Raw genomic sequence first — 19,432 nt, 5'->3', positions numbered from 1 at the left:
AATTAGTTGTTTGGCCATGTGAGAGGGCATTGTTGGTCTCCAAAATGAGGCTGGATTCCAGTTCAAAATTCTCTTTGATGGTGATAGAATGATGGAAGACAATGTAGGGGGTTCCCAGATGCTTCCTCCTCCTACCTAAATTACTTCTCTTTCCTTAACACAGTCACATGCAGGCATTGAGTTTATAATTAATTAGGCTGTGATTTAGATTGATAAGGAAACTTTAATCATCTTCATTGAAGCCATGTGAGATGTATGGTTTCAAGTTTCAACTCCCCCCCCCCTGTGCCGTTAAAGTTGTACAGGGCGGTTAGGACAAAGAACTTGAGAGGAAGGATAACTTCGAGAGGGAGATTCAAAGGTCAGAGGCCGCTAAGATTTTACTTTTTTATTTTTATTTTTTAAGTCTCTATTATTAAGTTCCCTATAGAGAAGTCATCGTAAGATGCCGAACTAATGGTCTATCGTCTTCTAGATGCAAACAGAAATAGTTAAGCACCTAAGAATTCGTTAAAATATATTTAAAAAATGAGGTATGAACAAAAAAATTCGTTTACACCTCTTAATTCAAGAGTTAAAATATTCTTAATTTAGAATGTGTATGTAAAAACGGTGATAACCGATGGAGACTAATTGTAATTAATCCAAAAAATTATCGAAATGTATCTTATTTATCATTCACTCTATATCTTATATATATATATATTTAATATATTTTTAATTACTTTAACCTAATAGTAGCTAATGAAATAGTAAATATTTAGTTATCTTAAAAAATAAGATTAAAGTACCTAATTACCTCATTTAGATGGTGACTTACCGTTAAAAAAGCTAATTAACATCATTGTTTGATAAATCTCTCTAATTTTTTATAATACTTCAATGATAGTACTGTATATTTATCTTCATTGAGGTTAGCTTTATAATTAAATAACTATCCATATATCAAGCATATGATTAAATAAATAACGATAATTTCCATAGGTCAACTAATTACTTCCTTCGAAGACAATGACATGAATGCAATTTATATTAATTGGCCTGCAAACAAGTTAATTAATAAATCGTGGAGTGTGTCTTCATATAAATGGTCGTCACTAGTAGAAATAAGTTCATCTTATTCAAATATTTCACTTATCACAAGATATTAATAATTAATACTCCTATTTCGCATCAAAGATTGCTTAAATATTATTATTTTCTCTCTCTCTCAACTTTTTATTTTAATTCTAGCAAGCCGCCACACGTGGCACAGAGAAGGCGTCAACCTGCATGCAAAGGTTTTGTAGCACTTCGGAGCAATTTCCGAGGCGGCTGGATTGATATCAATCCATTTTGACATTCGAACCCAGAGTTAAGCACGAGACATCAGATTTAAAGAAATTAAAATGTATTAATAATAATAAACTGGGATCGAGCTGAGTTCATAGTATGTTGACCTTTTGATGCCTCGGCTAGAAGTCAAACGGGAGAAGAAGATATTTTCCTTTTTGGCTTGCTTTTGGATATGTTCTTTTTGGATAGGGGCATTTTAATTTATGCGATGGGTCGTATAATTGTAGCAATGGAAAGATATGTGGTGATAGAAGTTGATACCAAAAGTGATGGTTATGGCTATCAATGATACTGGATAATTAAGATGGATCAAGTTTGAAATATAAAAAGGGAACAGGATGATGTTATTAAATTTTGACTTTGGGAGATAATTAGGGTGTTAAATATATTAGTTATTGAGATAAGTATAGAATATTTGTTGGCATAATCACATACTCTTTTTTTTTTTTCTAATCACAAAGTCAGTAGAAAGAAACCTATGGAAATTCTTGGTGCACCTGCTTGTCAAAATTTCATCAAAATAGCATGAATGTGGTTTCAATATGTGGGATGCTGAGATATATCTTGCCAACTAATCTCTCGTTTAAATTTCGAACAACTAATATGTTGTTTTAAATTGTAAAACTAGAAGCTTAAAATATCATCAGGGAGAACCATTAAATACAATACAAAAGAATCACTCTGTTAAAGACATCAATGTATCATTGTGATGATGCGAGCTGCAGAGTACTTCCCAGGCATCTTGGTTTACTCCAGTGAAAGAGGAATGCTACAGCAAACTGTGGATCAAATATGTTGTACAATTTACTCTTCTTTCTTCTCCTTCTTCACTTGCGGCTTTTGGTAAATGAGTATCTGACTTAAGATGGTGCCATTCATGACGATGCCACTCACGGAACCCAATACCACTTTGAACGGATTAAGGTTGACAAACAATAAACTAGTCAATAATGCATTACGATGTAATAGCGCGACTTCAATAATGTTTCCACCGCATAAGTTTTATACATTTTGGAGAAAATGATGAGAGCATACATACAAATTCACATTACCATGGGAGAAAAGAAGCCAAGTAAAATATCTCACGATAACAAGCAAATGAAAGATTGAGAGAGGATGGCAAATTGATAACTAGGTAAGAAAGAACTTAAAAAAGATGGATCGTGGCAGTCCATACTTCAAGGAGTGTCTAAAAACAATCAAAATGCGAAAAGCACGAGTCATTGTTGACTCTTACTAACATGTAGAATGCACATTTTTAACCAGCACATCAACTTTGTTTGGGAGAAAAATGAGGAACTCAAACAACCTCAATAAAACATAGAGAAACTGACAGCATAAGTTGGCATTCATATTTATAGAATGAGAGAATTAAACAACATATAAAGCCAAGAAGATAACACCGAAAAATAATCATTTATGTAGGAGCAGTGTCAAATATGTCTCATACAAAAACGAAGCAGCTAATAGAGATTAAAAAAAGGCATTTTCAGTACCAAAACATGCAGCAGACATAATGCAATAAGCCAAGACAATGAAATGAAGCAAATTTAATGATAATGAAACAAAATTGAAGGATACCGCTTACTGGAGCCTTTTCCTGAACACTTGTAAATACTCTTACTGCACACAGACGAAATAACAGGATTAAGTCAAGCTTAAAGTTCACTCTAGCAATCTAGAAAGGGAAAGTGGAAAACCAACTGGACATATAGCATGCCAACTTGGACTCATTAGTTCAATCTTAACCAAAACAAAGGTCAGAATTTGCTAGTCAGGAGCATAAAAAATGAAACTAGAGAGAACTTCAGATATTTCAATAAAGATCAAAAAACAGGATTACAGGAAATATATGTTTAGACAGGTATTCACTATTCATATATCTTGAGTAACTAACAAAAGTCTTATACAAATATAGCGGAAGTCAAAAACTAAACTTTATACCACCTAATATAGTATGTTGAAATCAAAAGGATGGGAAGTGAAAGATTGTCTCCAAGATGAAAGTTTAAGTGGTTAAGATAATAATGTTGTAAGACTCACCAAGAGAGCCAGCAAAGTTCATTAAACATGTCAAGAAACTGAGTTCTCCAGTGCTCTTATTCTGCAAAATATAAGAAAAGCTATCTCAAATATCATAACAAACAAGCCTTCTTTATGGATAAATATGAGAGTTCATAAAACCAAGAAATGGTTAATACCTCAGAAATGTATTTGCAAAATCAGAACTTAAGAGATTGTTGACCATTAAACAACTGGTTACAGAAGGCAGTAAAGGGACGTTTGTTTCCATGAGTTTCAAGAAACTGCATCTATCATATACACAGAATGTATTCTGAAAATCAATTTTTGATTTATGGATCCTATAAATAGTGGTTGTTTCAAGTACTTCAAGGAGCTGTATATACACATAAAATGTAATCTTAAAATCAGCTTCTGGTTTATACATCCCTTAACTTATTTCTAAGTGCCAAACTAGATCCATATTGCAACATCTTGGTATCCACCTGAATTGGGTGGATGTCAAAACAAGGATTCTAAACGTTTGACAAGAAGGAAAAGGGAAGGATCTAAGTTTCTTCTTATATTGGCTTTTCACCTTAAGCTATAGATGCAGCATCTTTAACAAATGAAAAGGGGAGGATTTAAGTTTCTTCCTATGTCGGTTTCTCATTTGAAGCTATAGATACAACATTTAATAAATGAAACCAAATGGCCCCTAAGCAACTATAACTCAAAGGAGTCCATCATATACAATGCATAATGTGTTTATCTGAACAATGAAAGGTGTTTAACTTCAAACACTGAAGTACAGACAGCGTACAGAACAGGCCAGACAGCCGAATGTAGAATGAATTTGCAAAGTGGGGAGTGCTCACTTTTCCACCTCAGTCTGGCACTATTTCAGATCCCAAGGCACATTCCATGACTACAAAAAGTGTTGAACCTTTTTCCAAATATTAAGCATGTGTTGTCACAGTCAACAATAATATATATCCAAGCAAAACTGACCCTAGCATATCTTGTTATGTTAATTAAACTAGTCCTTCTTTGTTTTATGGACCTTCTAAGTTTAACAAGTATTTGTATCCATCAGAGGACTTACAATAGGCACCTTTGTGGATGTTTCAAATTCTTCTATTCAATTTTCTTCTACTACCACTACCAACTACAAAGATAATTAAGGGATGAATTCACTAAGTAGTATATACAAAGGTTTGCAACTCACAGTGAAGTTCTTCCATATTTGTGGAACTCTGGCGAAGAAAAAGATTGCATGTTGAGAAGCCTGCGACAAGTTAATAGTGCAGTAGATAAGCATGACTACTGATGAGCAAATTGGTATAGCTCATAAACCAAATAGACATTTTACTGCACTAGTAACTGATATGCATTACTGTGCATACAGTGTAGCACATTAATGGTGCAGTAAAATACCATGTAGTATAGTATGTAAACAACTTTATGTGAAATATGCAGGGTACCATAAATATAATTGGTACATCAGCAGTTGCAACTTACATATAAGGCTTCAAAAAGGACTGGATCAATTTGTCCGGATAAAACAGTGGGTGCTACAGCACAATATCTGACAAACCATCATTTCAGGAAAGCATAAAAGGGATCGTGAATCTCACATAATAGTTGTGAAATTTAATGCTTGCAATCACATAAAATGGTCAGAATAATAAATCACAAAGGATACAGCAAAGCTTTGATCCATGTTTTGGTTCCAAGCGGCTGGGAATATTTATAAACGATTCCAACTAAAATTATAGCTGCATAAACCAAATAGACATTTGTTTAAGTCAATTAACAAACAGTACTGCAAGAAGAATGAGGAAAGAGCATATGGTATCCATTTGCCCAAACATCTAAATAATGGTAGAATCGTAGAATGCATACCTTGAATTAAGAGAAAGGCTAGTTCCCCATAAGCTGAAAATGGTAACCCTTTGTGAACACAGTATGCCAAAGCAATAGTGTAACCCACAACTTCAAGCTCAAAGGCTGCAACACTAAGTCCTCTGACACTATTGTGCTTCAAAATTTTCAATATCTGCACAATAAAAGAATCAGTAGGTGCAGAGAAAATAATGAAAAGATGAAGCCGCACTGCAACATCTTGTGCAACAAATGAAGCACATGCTAAGAACAGATTTATCTCATTCTAAAGCAAGAGAATATCTGCTGCACCAGTAGAAACACATTTTTAAGAAAACCAAGTAGACTTGTACTTGCAATTTCATTATGCAAATAGCCACACCAATATTGCAAACATATAATAAATTACTAAATTGAGGCAGGCCTCAGTTCCATCTGTAAACCTGAAGTAAACGATCAGTTGAATCAGAGTTATATATAAGATTTACATCAGAGGAAAACCACATCAAAGTGGAAAGCAAGAATAATTGCATGGGACTTCCTCCTAGTGCAGACTATGATGGCGTCATAGTGCCAAAGGCCCAAAGATGAATCCAAAGTAGAGAGAATCCAATCATATACCTGAAATTATGAAGATCTTTTTCCAGCTAATGCTGAAGAGTTTCATCACTAAAGTCTGTAGATGTTCCTAAGACTAGAGTGAGTAGAAGCCTCAAATTTATAAAATGTAATTTCTCAGTCATATCTATATCTAAAAGAAAATGTCAAATCACTGTGCAAAAGATTATGTGAGACACAAGGTGAACGCTAACTACTGCTCCTAGATAGTATTAATGCAATGTAAATATGAAGAAAAGGAAATCAGAAGTCTCCAACTCTCCAAATAAAATGGCATCTTGAAGCTGAGAATATCATAGACCTGTAAGACTTCTTTAAATAGTTAAAAATTGCTATGTGATGGACACTATAGTAATTCACTTGTTCCTATCAAAACAAGACAGATAGTCTAAACCAAAAGGATATATATAATGAATTAAAATAAATCTCTACAATTTCATTCTTCAATACTCATTTAATCAATGAAATAACAGTTAAAAGCAACCACTAAACTTATTGTAAAGTACGATTATATTAGTCCCTGGTTCTGCTAAACCAACGGTGTAAACCCTAATTCTGCTGACACTCAGTGATTTATCATGTCCTAGTTAAATGCAGCAGTCAACATTTTCTTTTGTTTGATTTATTGGGTGACCAACTGTAAAGTTTATTTTTTTAAAAGGAAAAAGTGATCTTGAAGTAACCTAACAATCGATCAGTATTCCAGATGACCCTAAACCACGAAAACATATCTTTTCTTTCCCAACGCAATCAAGCAAACTGTAAGAGAATAGACATCTCCAAGGCGCAAATCAAAAGGATTTAAGAAATCGGCGTTACCTGGGGGACTTTGACGGTGGTGGAGGCGGCGACGATGCAATACCCAAGGAGCTTTGAGATGAGAGGAAGCAAGCAATCCTTCTCAGGGATCTGCCTCGCCGCCAAAGATCCAAGAACGCACCCGAAATTTATTCCTAATATCTCCATCTCCATCGTTCGCTCTCTATCGCTCCCCCTTTGAAACTCGGTTTCTCTTCGGAGAAGAGGGGTCCAACCCGAAATTTATATCGGCTAATCCTCGTGTAAGATCCTCGAGATATTGCTGTTTTTCTTTTTCTTTTTTGATGGAGAGATTTTGCTGTTACACCCCTCTAAAGTTGCATATTTACATGCATTATAACCGTCCACATATCCTTATTAATTGATTGATGAGCATCCGACGGTCTTGAATGAATTATTAACCAAAACTAAGCCAACTTCAAGTTGGATTACGAAGAAGCCCTCGCAATCTATCCTTCGAAGATCATTCCTCCGAAGATCCAATCCAACATTTGATATATCTCCAAAGTCAAAGGGTGCCTCACATCTCCCACCAAAAATTTGAATACCTTACCGTTAACCTCCACCAAGCTAAACCCCTTCTCCTTCTTCATTCCCCTCTCCGCCATTCTCTCCCTCACCTTCTCCACCTCATCCCACCTCCCACTCTTAGCATACATATTTGAAACCCCAACGAAGAACCCAACTCCTTCTGCGGCGGTGAACGCTCGCTTCTCCAACTCCTGATCAGTAACCTTGGACTCACCATTGACCAAGCAAGCATGCAGCAATGATCCCCAAACCACACGGTTGGGCTCGAAAGGCATCGATTCCACCACCTTCTTCGCCTCCGTCACCAGCCCGGCCCGACCCAAGAGGTCGACCACCGCGCCGTAATGCTCCATTCTCGGTTCAATACCGTATACCCTCTTCATTTCATCAAACAGCTCTGATCCCTTCTCTGCCAGCCCAGAGTGACTGCAAGCATGCAAGATGCAAGTAAACGTGACGCTGTCCGGCGACATCCCTTTCGTCTTGACCATTTCGTCGAACATCTGGACGGCGTCCTCTCCCCGCGAGTGCATGGCAAGAGCCGCAATCATGGCTGTCCAAGCCGATGCATCTTTCGTCTCCATCAGAGAGAATACCTGCCTCGCCGCCGCCAGGCTCCCGCACTTGGCGTACATGTGGATTAGCTTAGTACCCAACTCGGCGTTCGGCGGTGAATCGAGTAGGCAAACAGCAAGCGCGTGCACAGTACGGCCATGGGCAAGGGAGCCTAGGCTTGCACAACAAGAGAGCGCGGCGACGAAGGTGTCGGCATTCGGCTTTGGTCTCTCTTGCGATGCCAACATGTCGGCGAAGAGCGAAAGGCCTGGTAACTCGGACCAAGTAATTGCAAAGCGGGAAACGACCGCGTTGTAAGTGACAACAGTTCTGTCAGGCATTTCGTCGAACACTTGTAAGGCATCATCAGACAAGCCCCAGGAAGCGTAGGCGTGCAGCAAAGAAGTGGCCACATGGGTGTCGTGAGCTAGTCCACACCGCAAAGCGAGAGCGTGGAAAGATCGACCTCGCGAAGGAGAGGAATCCGCGCGAGCGCAAGCGCGTAAGAGGAAAGGGAAGACGAAGCGGTCGGGGTAGAGACCGGAGCGGAGGAAGCGGGAGAAAAGGGAGAGGGAGAGCGAAGGGGAGGGGGAGGCGGAGGCGGCACGGATTAGGGAGGTAAAGGCGAAGGCGGAGGGGGAAGCGGCGGAGGAGAAGGCGAGGAGGGAGAGGGGAAGGGAGAGGAAGGACAAGGCAGCGACGAGGCGGCCGGAGACGAAGGGGTCGCGGCGGAGGAGGCCAGAGGTGACGGCGAGGGAGAGGAGGGGTTTAAGGTGGCGAAGGGAGGTGCAAGCGGAGATAACGGAGATGAGATTGGTGCGGAGGTTACGCATTTGCTGGGTTAAGTTAAAATCTAATTACTATATAATTTTGGCCTTAACTTAAGTACAAATTTTTAACCATCAACAACCTTCTTTAAAATAAGAGTAGTAGTATTAACCGTTTAATCTACTTTGGAATGACGAGAAGATTTCTATAAATGTTCTTAGAATAAAAATTTAATAATATCCCAATTAAATTGCAACGCGTATCAACTTCAACGTCTACGAAAAACTTCTGGAAATACATTCGCAAACTGTACAAAAAATAAGCAAACACCAAGCCCCCCCATTGCTCTCCACTCCACCTCTTCAAACCTCCTCAGGGATGCTCTGCAGCTCAGGCCGCCACCTCCCCTGCCCCTCGCCGGCCTTCTCCGCCCGCCGCTTCCGCAGAACACACGCCAACTGCTCCAGGGACTGCGGCGCTGTCAGTTGATCACGACGAGCCGCCGCTTTCCTCTGCCTTTGGCCAAACGAAGCAACCATTTGCCTCAACTCCTCCTTGCTCACCACAATCTTCACGCGTACAACTCCTCCGTCGTCTTCTTCAAGGGAGATCACTCTTCCGCCATGGAGCTTCTCTATTGCCTCTGCTGCTTTTTGCTTCCTCTGTTTCCTAACAAAGAAGAACTTCGCCATTGATGGTTTCTTTGAATCGGAGGACATTGGATTATATTATATAGGCCTTGCCTCACATGGGTTCCTTGTAGGAATTTGGAAGGCTAACATGTATGAGATAATGTCTGTGTGTGAGAAAGAGGTGGGTGATACCCACCATTTTAATTAATGGAACTAATATTGCTTTCTTTCTCCCCACCCCAAAGAAAGAGATTCAATAATTAAGTTGGGCATGGCATGAATGCTCTCGGCGTTGCCAAATTGGATCAACCGATCGGATTAGAACCATAAATTTTGGTTTAAGTATTTTATAGTTCGGAAGGTATAACAACATTTATTAAGGTGGGATTCTCCAAATTTAATGTATCTAATTGGTTATCTACTTATCTTTAATGTGAATGTTCTCTGCTGACCAGTTCACATGGGAGAAGCGAAGTTTGCGCCAAACCACCAAATGTAATATTAGGGGGAAGCTTTTCTAGTTTGTCTTCCTAATCGTGTCAGTTTGGATCATAATGTATAAACTTTTAGACTAAAATTTGTCTAATTGCAACTATGACTAGGTAACAGACTAATTATATGTTAATAAATATAGTTAATGCATCAATAATGTATATCAGATATTTAACCTTTAATACTGTTAATATTAAGAAAATAAAAAAGAGCTAATGAGGTGTGAATGCGTACCTCCAAAAAATATATGATAATATGTTAGATAATGACCCAATAATGTATGTCATATTTTTTTAACAGTAGAAAAAAAAAATGAGACTTTAATATCATACTAAATTATGGATTGATTCAAAAGTTTAAATTATTTAGACAATAAACCAACTACATGTATCATATCTAAAATCCTCATCTTTAAGAGTACATGCATGTCTTTCATCTTGGTTAAGCAAAATAACACAATAAGAATCTACTTCCTCTGCAGTACTCCAATGGATATATAAGCAAGTAAAGATGTAGATGAAACTTAATTAGTACTATAAAATATTAATGATGTATGCGTTTCAAAATATTCCATGATCAGTTACCAGACAATCGCTAATAAATTTAATCTATATATAATGAGTCTCATCTTCTCCAAATTCATCAAGTAACTCTCACACCTTGGTATCTTAGAATCTCCCCTATGAGCTCCCCCTTCCCAGACCCCACGTACCTCCCGCGTATCTCCCCGTCCTTTATGAACAAGAAGGTGGGCACCTCCACCACGTCCATGTCCTTCAGGAACTCCATGCAGCTGTCGTTCTCGTCGCCGTTCATCCTCGCGAACACCACCACGTCCGCCATGGACCGGGACAGCTTGACCACGGTCGGGTACACCTTGACGCAGGGGCCGCAGTGCTTGAGGCCGACGTCGAGCACCACCAGCTTGCCGTTCTCGCCGCGCTGCTCCTCGATGAGGGACTCCACGTCCGTGCGCGAGTGGAGCTGGACGACGGCGGAGTGGCTGTCGCCGTAGTAGAGCACGTCGCCCATGAGCTGGTCGGGGACGATGCCTTCTTCCTCGTGGATCTGGCATCATGTACAACATAGTCAATTAAAGACATGTTATCTAATTATAAACTAATTTTCCACTCTCCCTCTTCCTACAAAACTACTAATTCACAAGTACATGAGTCTAACCTCTTTTAACTCTTGTCGGAAACCAAGACTGTTCATGTTTGGAAGGAGATCAATTTAATTTATATCCCTTTTAATCTTAGAGTTGTTCTAAATAAGTTCGAGATAAATTATCCTGAGCAATTTCCCCTCCCAAATGCCGCGTTGGAGTGTAGAGTAGAATAAGTGGCCTCTCCCAGAGGTTTAAAAGGGTTAATTACATCTCGACCTCTTTAATTATAGCTCGATATTACTTTTATCTCTCATAAGGGTTAATTACATCCCTTAACTACTAAACATTTCATTAAAAATTTTGTTGAAAATATTCTTAAAATTTAGTTAACTAAATAAATTGACAAAATATCCTCCTCTATTTTCTATATCCTTCTATTTTCTTCAGGAATAGCTCTTATGATAATTTTGCCAAACATCAAACTCTAAGTCCTTTAAAATCCACTTTTAATTATAGCCTTATCTCATTCCTCAACCAATAAAATAAAAGGAAAAGAGAGAACATAAATATTTTTGTCTGTCTTATTAACCAGTGGGGCTTAGTAATTGATTTGGAGTGATAATTTAGGAGGTCGAAATGTAATTAACTTATGCATAAATTGTGCAATAATGTATACAATAATAGAGCATGCTCGCTGTCATAAGGATTAGATAAGTATTAGACACTAGACTCTAAAATAGTTAGATTAAAGGTTTTGGAGCCATCTGGCCTGATGCATCTATTAGTGTTAAATGAAAAATTATTGTAGGGAAAAACAAGAAAGAAGTCTCGAATCTTCTCTCTCTTTTTTCTTCCCCTAGAAGGGTGAGAATATGTATAGATGTCAAGATAGCGGCATAAGAGTCAATATATAGATGCAATTTTTGCAAACATATAAATACAATATCAAATGCCACCTTTGTTATTTTTCTTATCAAGTTGCATAACTAATAATGTAACTTTTAGCTACCTATCTTTTTGCTAAACAATTAGCACCAAAATAATATTGGGTATGTATTAGAAATTCCTAGATTTTTTCGAAAAGGTTTTTTTTTTTTTTTTTTTTTTTTTGCGTGGGGGGATTAAGTGGATTTTAAGATTTTTAACTAATTGTGAGGAATTTTAATTTGTGATATAAGAACTCCCCGATGGATTACCTTCTCCATCCCCTTGTAGAAGCCGAAATGCGGGACCCGCGCGACGCCCTCCCGGCGGCAAAGCTCCCTCGTGTGCTCCGACTCGTCGCCCATAACCAGGAGGAAGTCGACGTCGCTGCACGTGCGGCTCAGCTCCACCATGAACGGGTAGATCTTCCGGCTATTGGGGCTGTTGCTCGCGGCGTACTCCACAACCACCAGGCGGTTCTTCGCGGCGCGGAGCGCGTCTTCGAACTCGGCGATGGTGTGCACCTGCTGCACTCGCTCGTCGCTCGTGACCGGCGCTGACTTCTGAGCCTGGCTCGCCCTCGCGAGACGGAGGGGCAATCGCAGTTGGAGTCTCTTCTTGGCGGAGCGCGGGAAGGAGGCGTAGGAGGAGGAGGAGGGAGACGAGTCTAGCTTAGGGATGGAACGCCGAGAGGAAGGTGGTCTCGAGAGGAAGGTGGATATGGTGGCCATTGGATGATGCAGGTAAGGTGTTCGAGATGGGGCCTGAGAGACGAGGCCGCAGTCCGCAGAGAGTAAAGGAGTAACCAGGTGAGTCACTTTGTGCAATCCACTCATGAGATTTGTGGTTGGTGTTGGAGTTTGTGCAGATATTTGGGTCGGATTATTTCTCCTGTTCCTTTTATTTTCTTAAAAGGCTTTTTTTTTTTCACAATAACCAACTAAAAATTTATTACAAAAATCTACCTCCCATGTCCTAAGGCATATTCTAAATATATTCCCCCACCCCCTTTCCGTCTCCCCACCTTGTACGATATAGAGGCGGTTAACTGTAAATATATAAAAGGAACGGGCTTTTTTATAATAAAACCGAGACATAGGTTGTTATGTGCATGGAATTCGTCCGGCCCAATGGGCTTGTCTTGCTTTTACATATTTTAGTCCCTATATTTTGAATCTAATTATATCAGATCCTAATTTTCATTTGATCCTTTTTCTCCCAAGAAGCATCCGTGTTTCTAGTAAAAAGAGATGCACATGCCATGTACACATCATGACATCAGTAGTCTCTTAAGGGTGATGTAGGGGTGCCAAACGGGAACTAGGATGAATTATAGGAGGGCCACAATGACATGGGTGTACATCTTTCATGGGAAATACTAATGTCATGTTGCATTGATTTTTATGTATCTATGTATCAGAGTCATACTTATGTATATATAAACGTATGAGAGCCAACCTAATAACTGAGACATTTTTCATATTTAATCCAACAAAATAAGACAAGAAACCAGCCCAAATAATGTCCATAAGCCAAAAAGTTCCTAAGATAAAGGGATCACAAAGGACACACATACTGGAAAGTATCCAAAGGGCCAATATTTGTGCCTTAGTGGGAGTAAGTGGAGTGCATCCTAAGCCACTTTAGTTAGATGTTTCAACGTACAAGCCACATCCATTTCCGATTCCATCACCGTCAACATCGCGTTGATATATTGGCCACCGGGACAACCACACTAGATAATAAGAGGGGAGGAACAATAGGCAAGATTACACATTTTCCTGCAAATTACCCAAGCAAAGCCAAAGGCATTGCACTCCACTCCTTGCTTTAAAGTTTTGTCTTCCTCTGTCTTTATATACTAATTAAACTCTATCTCTTGCTTCAAATATGAGGTAGTAGTAGACTAGTAGTTGCAGCAGAGCAAGAGAGAGATGAAGGAGCTTGGTGGGTTGAGTCACTTGTTTGTCTGTGCCTTCCTCTTCTACTTCTCTTCTTACATGGTGATTCCATCCCTTACGGATATAACCATGGAGGCCATTTGCCCAGGCAAGGATGAGTGCTCACTTGCCATCTACCTTAGTGGATTTCAACATGCAGTAAGTTTCATTCCTGTGCTTTGATGTGTTCTTGATCTCTCTCTTTCCTTATGTTAGTTTATATTATATATATGTATAGTAGCCTTTGTTATTTTAGATGAATAATTGTTCAAAACCTTATGTTGCCTCTTTATGGAGAGATACGTTCCATTAATGTCGTCTTATTGATCTAATAATATATATTACTTCGGATGGACTATCATTATTCCAAGTCCACTCATGAGATCTGATAATAATATTATCATTTTTCACTATTTTAATAACAGGTAGTGAGAATATTTTTGTTCCAAGCCTCATTTTTTAGAGATTATACTCCTGTCACTTATAAAAGTGCCCACTTTTTGAATAGTATTTTGAACGTGATATTTTTGGAAAAACCTTGAAATATATAGTTCCCGAAGCAGTGGGTAGCTTTATATGTGAAATAAGGACTTCATCTAATGGAAGGTTTGGTTTGACTGTTTGGTTCAAATTTTCAAGATTCTAGAAGTGTCATACTCATGCACTTTCCTAAATGAGTTTTCACTAGTCCATTGAGGACTTAATTAAGGAAATTCTTTACTATGAAATATAGTAGATCATATACTAAGTTAGAGGTCTTTTGGAGCATCACTTAGTGCGACGTTAAAAAATTATCTTGATGCTACTTAGTAGTTATATTCGAGTTATTGAAACAACCTCTTCAGTGTTGGCAGATTTATCTATTTATTTTTAATTGTAGCTAGCTTCATAACTTGCTAATGAAATCTTAAAGCAACAATATATTTTGAATACATAGTTAAAAATTTTGTATCTAATTATGACTACAATTTCTCTCATGCAGATAACTGGGCTGGGGACTCTCATGGTAACTCCTCTTGTCGGCAATCTTTCTGATAAATATGGGAGAAAGGCTTTGCTCACACTACCTACTACAGTTGCCATTGTTCCTTTAGGTTTGAGCATGATTTTTTAAATCCTTTATGAAGACGCACAAAAGAAAAAATTGATATAAAAGTCAATCGCTTCTGTAACACAATCGGCATGAGCAAAGATGACAAGGATAAAAAGGAAAAGAAACCACCCTATTGAATCTTCCACTTTATCTTCCTCTCTTTGCTCCTCACCTCACCTCATGTCATAATGAGCTGGTAGGTGTACCATATATATATATATATATATATATGCACGTCCTTGAAAATTGAATGGCTAAGACATTAATGGTGCAGAGGAAAGAAGATTAAACTACTTCTCTCCTTTATTGTCCTATCTTTGGAGCCATCTCCACAGATTCTTTGCCACATCTGAAGAGAGATCTAAAACATTAAGTCTGTCTTCCCTTCGTCCATCTCCTATTCTCTTTATTCTCTTCGCTTCTAAGGCTCCTTAAAGCATTCTTACATATGAACTAAAATTTAATGGATGAAGCTTTATTTGCCTTCCTTTTAAAAAAAGTTATTATAACTTACAGCATTTATCGTATTTTCTATAAAACAGGCCAAGGCATTAGAAAATCTGCATCATTCTTTTCATTTATACTATAGATTTAAAAGATTTGATGATATTATTTTTCTCTTCTATTTTGCAGCTATATTGGCGTACAGTCGCTCCAAGGTATACTTTTATGCTTACTATACGATTAGGATGTTCGCCGGAATGTTTTGTGAGGGCAGCATGCAATGCCTCTCGCTCGCTTACGTGGTAAATATATCATACATTTTTTCTCGTTCATATAGACTGCAAAGCTATTTTGTTTTATTGCCTAAAATCCTCTTCATGTTTGCACTTTTGCTAACAAAAAAAAAGTCACTTCAAGGGATGTTTTTGCAAATAAATTAAATCGAGGAGTCGTATTTGCAAATGTGTGAAATAGAGAAGCCTAAATGGCCCGGTAATAAGGAAGAGGCATCTCATCGATGGACCTACATTTTGAGATGGATCATCAGCCGTCCTTTTTATTCTAATCAGCGTCTGCACGAATCTCGAATTCTTTCCCGCTGCCTTCCACTTATCGAAGCTTTTACTCCTCCTCCGTCCACAGGCGGACAAAGTGTGCGAGCGGCGTCGAGCCGCCGCGTTCGGCGTCCTCTCTGGCATCTCCGCCGCCGGATTCGTGACCGGGACCCTCGCCGCGCGTTTCCTCTCTACCTCGTCCACCTTCCAGGTCGCCGCCGCAGTGGCGGTGGTCACCGCGGCGTACATGAGAGCCTTTTTGGAGGAATCCGTCGGTGGAGACGCCGTCTCCGACGAGGAGTGCTCTCGACCCCTCTGCTCGCCTTCCTCGGACGGCGATTCATCGCCGAGGCTGCCGCTGTTGAGGAAGGTCCCGTCGATCTCGGACATGATTGAGCTTCTGAGGAGCAGGTGAGTTCGAAAAGTTTCTCAGCAATAACGATTCTTGAATAGATTCAGATGATCATATCTCCGCTTAATTATCGATTTGATGTCAATTTTTGATGATGTCAATTACCCACTGTGATGCCTCAGTGGACAATTTGATGTCTCAACGTGCGGTTGTTATAGTTAATGCATAGATGTTATCTATTCCATTATCCATGTTCTTGTATGGTTAATTAGCACGTTTTTATTCGTGACTAGAAGTTGTTTTGAGATCTTTTGAATGGAGGAAAGAGAAAAAGCTAATATTGCAGTTCCATGCTATTTCATTCATAGAAATTTGTTTACAGGCATGAAGTAAATCTTATGTGATTACTAAGTTGACTCAATTATCCTCAATTAACTCATGTCTTATCTGCTGTATCCTGCAGCTTGACCTTATCACGGGCAGCTGTAGTCGCATTTTTTTACAGTTTTGGTGAAAGCGGCCTTCAAACTGCACTATTGGTATCTTTTCTACCTCCACTAGGCTTATGCTGTAGTGCTCCAATATCTGTAAATATATTAAAGTTCTTTTGAAATAAGTAATTCTTGCTGATGATATGCTACAGTATCACCTGAGTTTTGCTGCGTGGCTTTTTGTCATCCTGATGCAAACTGAACAAAGATGATACCTTATCTATCGGCCACATTATAAATGTTCTCGACTAACATGTTCATCCCATAAGTTAGAGATAAACCATCAGCAGACCTATAGATTGTAATTCAGAGATCTAGAGTTTTGCTTCTTATCAGGGAATCCTGAATTTTTACCAGTGTTAATTTGGTATGCTACAGTATTACCTGAAGGCGCAGTTCCATTTCAACAAGAACCAGTTTGCTGATTTGCTGCTGATCGTTGGGGTTGCAGAAGCTATCTCACAGGTATGCTTTTAATGCACTGAAAAATGCCGCTTGCCTAATTGCTAGTATACTCAATGCTAAAATTCTATAGTTTCTTGTGCATTCACCTCTCATCTTGCTTTATTCTATGCAGCTAAGTGATTGTCATTTGTATCTAAAAATGGCTTATTATGCAGCTTACTTTGATGCCATTCTTAGCACCGACTCTGGGCGAGGAGAAGCTTCTTAACATAGGACTGTTGGCAAGTTGCACACATGTAACGACCTTTTTCTTGTACATTTTTTTTTAAAAATTTTCTTTTCTTTTCTTTTCTCTTCTTTGTATAATAAACAATTCCTGATGATTAATGATTTTCTGTTTGTAATACTGCAGGTTTTCTTGTATAGCATCTCATGGTCATTTTGGGTAATGCCTTAGCACATTTCCATTTATATGACAACCTATCTTTTAGCTTGGACTACTTACTTGAACAGAATGAATATATAACTTATCATTAATTTTTTTAACTTCCTAAGTATCTGATTTTCCTATATACATTGATGTACATGACAATTTTGTAGATCGACCACAGGTCCACAATTCTGAAGTCTGCTAGTATTTTTTATTGTATACTTTTAATAAATTAAGTAGCTTATATGTCTAGCAAAACCAAGATTGGTTGTCAGTGGGTGAGACAAGATTGTATCACCATTTTGACACTTTCTCTTCTCAAGTACTAGCGGCAAAATTATACTCTTTATGTCAATTAATAGTTATATATCCTTTAAGCATTTAGTATCTGCTTGTGCTGACAACTATAAGTGGGACTTGGGACTAACTGTTAGGTTGTTGTCGTTATTGTTATCTACTACATCATTTGATGAATTATATTGTCACGATCTTCTTGTAGGTACCTTATTTTGCTGCGACATTTGTGATTCTGAGTGTTTTTGTTAACCCATGTGTGAGTTAACTGAACTCTTATTTTACTGCTTTTGCCTTTTCTCTTGTGTCAAATGGTGCAAAAATTCATAAGCTATTTTTACTCTGTCTAGATAAGGAGCATTGTGTCAAAAAAAGTTGGATCAACAGAGCAGGTACCACATCCAAAATTGTGCAACACTTTTTATCATGCAATTTGCAGCATGGGTTTCAGATAATTGATATATTTGACTGATGAATTTATTTTCTAATATCGTCTCCATGTTCCTTATTCCATCTATTGTTGCATATTTATATTTTTGTAATAATCTCTGTGGTTTTCTTTTCTTCTAGTATTAAGAAGTTTTAAGAACTACGACTATATCTATACCTTTAACTTTCGACATATTTCATGTAACTTACAAATGTCTTGTGACATACTGAAAAGTGAAAACTGAGATACTCTGTCATGTTGCTTGTGGTGGATTAATGCAACCGACGCTTGTTTCAGGGAATGGCGCAAGGGTGTCTTACTGGCATCAGCTCATTTGCAAGCATCACAGCTCCACTTATCTTTACTCCTCTCACAGGTAGGTCTTGTTTGTTCGTAACCTTGTCGTGTGTTTTAGAGATGTTTAGACCTTTCAAAAAGGTTCTGTACTGAAGAGTGGGTCTCCTTTTTTTTTTTTTTTTTTCCTTCAGCCTTATTTTTGTCAGAAGATGCACCTTTCAATTTTAAAGGTTTCAGTCTCATGTGTGCTGGATTTGCCACGGTAAGCACTCCTGTGCTCTTACTAGTTACGACTCATTTGGTAAAACATCAACATCACATGTTATAACATTGCACAGCTGATGGCCTTGACAATGAGCATTACAATGAGGACCGGACCCTCAATTACAAGCCAGAAACTTAGTGATGTCAGACATGAACAAGCTTGATCCTCAACCTGAACTGAATCTCCAAATTGTGCATATCTTGCAAATTCACTGAGGCTTGGAGCACTATTTATCCAGATGCCTATGCCCACTAATTTATGTCTGAATATACGTAGGTATATGTATATTAGTCGAGGATGGCTAATAGGAACAGCAATATTCACTCCCTCCCTGTAAGTGTAACTATGCCTAGCCAAGATGGTTGCATATATATATATATATATTGTTTTGATTGGTATGGTATTTGGCTGCAGCCTTTTATTTGGAACGCCAAATATGGATTCTAAGATTCATCAATTGTTAGGCATCATCTGTAATGCCACTTTATTACTTTTCAAAGACAAGAGTTGTACATACATATGATATTGGAAACCTGTTTTGCTGGAGTTTTTTTTTTCTTAACCAAACTTGACTCTTAGAAATTTATTTATTAAATACTCCACCCTTTAAACTTAATAGCCGAGGAATGCTATGCTGATACACATTTTCTCTACAAATAAGAGAATAGCACATTATGTCCATTAAAAATGATGATTATGTAGATGATCCCGTGTTTATAGAATGTTTTGTAGAGCGTGGGTAAGCATAGCATTATGCATACCAAAATGGG

At 38.4% G+C, this 19,432-nt stretch overlaps 4 protein-coding genes across 5 annotated transcripts; 1 reads left to right on the top strand and 3 right to left on the bottom strand.

Annotated features, from left to right (window-relative positions):
• Nucleotides 1-1,867: 1,867 nt before the first annotated feature.
• Nucleotides 1,868-6,810, bottom strand: LOC140765132 (mannose-P-dolichol utilization defect 1 protein homolog 2). Its single transcript, XM_073104068.1, has 8 exons — nucleotides 6,658-6,810; nucleotides 5,242-5,395; nucleotides 5,042-5,114; nucleotides 4,858-4,924; nucleotides 4,565-4,624; nucleotides 3,379-3,439; nucleotides 2,917-2,958; nucleotides 1,868-2,243 (listed from the first exon to the last, which is right to left on the bottom strand). The coding sequence occupies exons 1-8, from the start codon at nucleotides 6,808-6,810 to the stop codon at nucleotides 2,140-2,142; spliced, it is 714 nt and encodes a 237-aa protein (XP_072960169.1). The 3' UTR covers nucleotides 1,868-2,139.
• Nucleotides 6,811-7,106: 296 nt separating this feature from the next.
• On the bottom strand, nucleotides 7,107-8,576 carry LOC140764473 (pentatricopeptide repeat-containing protein At4g21065-like). Its single transcript, XM_073103059.1, has one exon. The coding sequence runs from the start codon at nucleotides 8,574-8,576 to the stop codon at nucleotides 7,107-7,109; it is 1,470 nt and encodes a 489-aa protein (XP_072959160.1).
• Nucleotides 8,577-10,148: 1,572 nt separating this feature from the next.
• On the bottom strand, nucleotides 10,149-12,498 carry LOC140765131 (thioredoxin-like protein CDSP32, chloroplastic). Its single transcript, XM_073104067.1, has 2 exons — nucleotides 11,940-12,498; nucleotides 10,149-10,703 (listed from the first exon to the last, which is right to left on the bottom strand). Exons 1-2 carry the CDS (start codon nucleotides 12,396-12,398, stop codon nucleotides 10,278-10,280), a joined length of 885 nt encoding a protein of 294 aa, XP_072960168.1. The 5' UTR covers nucleotides 12,399-12,498; the 3' UTR covers nucleotides 10,149-10,277.
• A 792-nt stretch (nucleotides 12,499-13,290) lies between these two features.
• On the top strand, nucleotides 13,291-19,218 carry LOC140765130 (uncharacterized). 2 transcript variants are annotated; one of them, XM_073104065.1, is made up of 14 exons: nucleotides 13,291-13,475; nucleotides 13,567-13,766; nucleotides 14,590-14,701; nucleotides 15,334-15,446; nucleotides 15,787-16,109; nucleotides 16,514-16,589; nucleotides 16,920-17,006; nucleotides 17,162-17,242; nucleotides 17,359-17,391; nucleotides 17,876-17,929; nucleotides 18,021-18,062; nucleotides 18,398-18,476; nucleotides 18,589-18,659; nucleotides 18,736-19,218. In XM_073104065.1, exons 2-14 carry the CDS (start codon nucleotides 13,602-13,604, stop codon nucleotides 18,823-18,825), a joined length of 1,326 nt encoding a protein of 441 aa, XP_072960166.1. In that variant the 5' UTR covers nucleotides 13,291-13,475; nucleotides 13,567-13,601; the 3' UTR covers nucleotides 18,826-19,218. The 2 variants fall into 2 exon arrangements, with proteins under 2 accessions (XP_072960166.1, XP_072960167.1); XM_073104066.1 differs by lacking the exons at nucleotides 13,291-13,475; nucleotides 13,567-13,766; nucleotides 14,590-14,701 and adding an exon at nucleotides 15,002-15,073.
• Nucleotides 19,219-19,432: the final 214 nt, after the last annotated feature.

The sequence above is a fragment of the Typha angustifolia genome, chromosome 8 (assembly GCF_048772165.1).
Source record: "Typha angustifolia cultivar Huaian chromosome 8, ASM4877216v1, whole genome shotgun sequence".
Classification (NCBI taxonomy): Eukaryota; Viridiplantae; Streptophyta; class Magnoliopsida; order Poales; family Typhaceae; genus Typha; species Typha angustifolia.
Note: the sequence above shows the minus strand (reverse complement) of the source record. Positions and strands in the feature narration are given on the sequence as shown.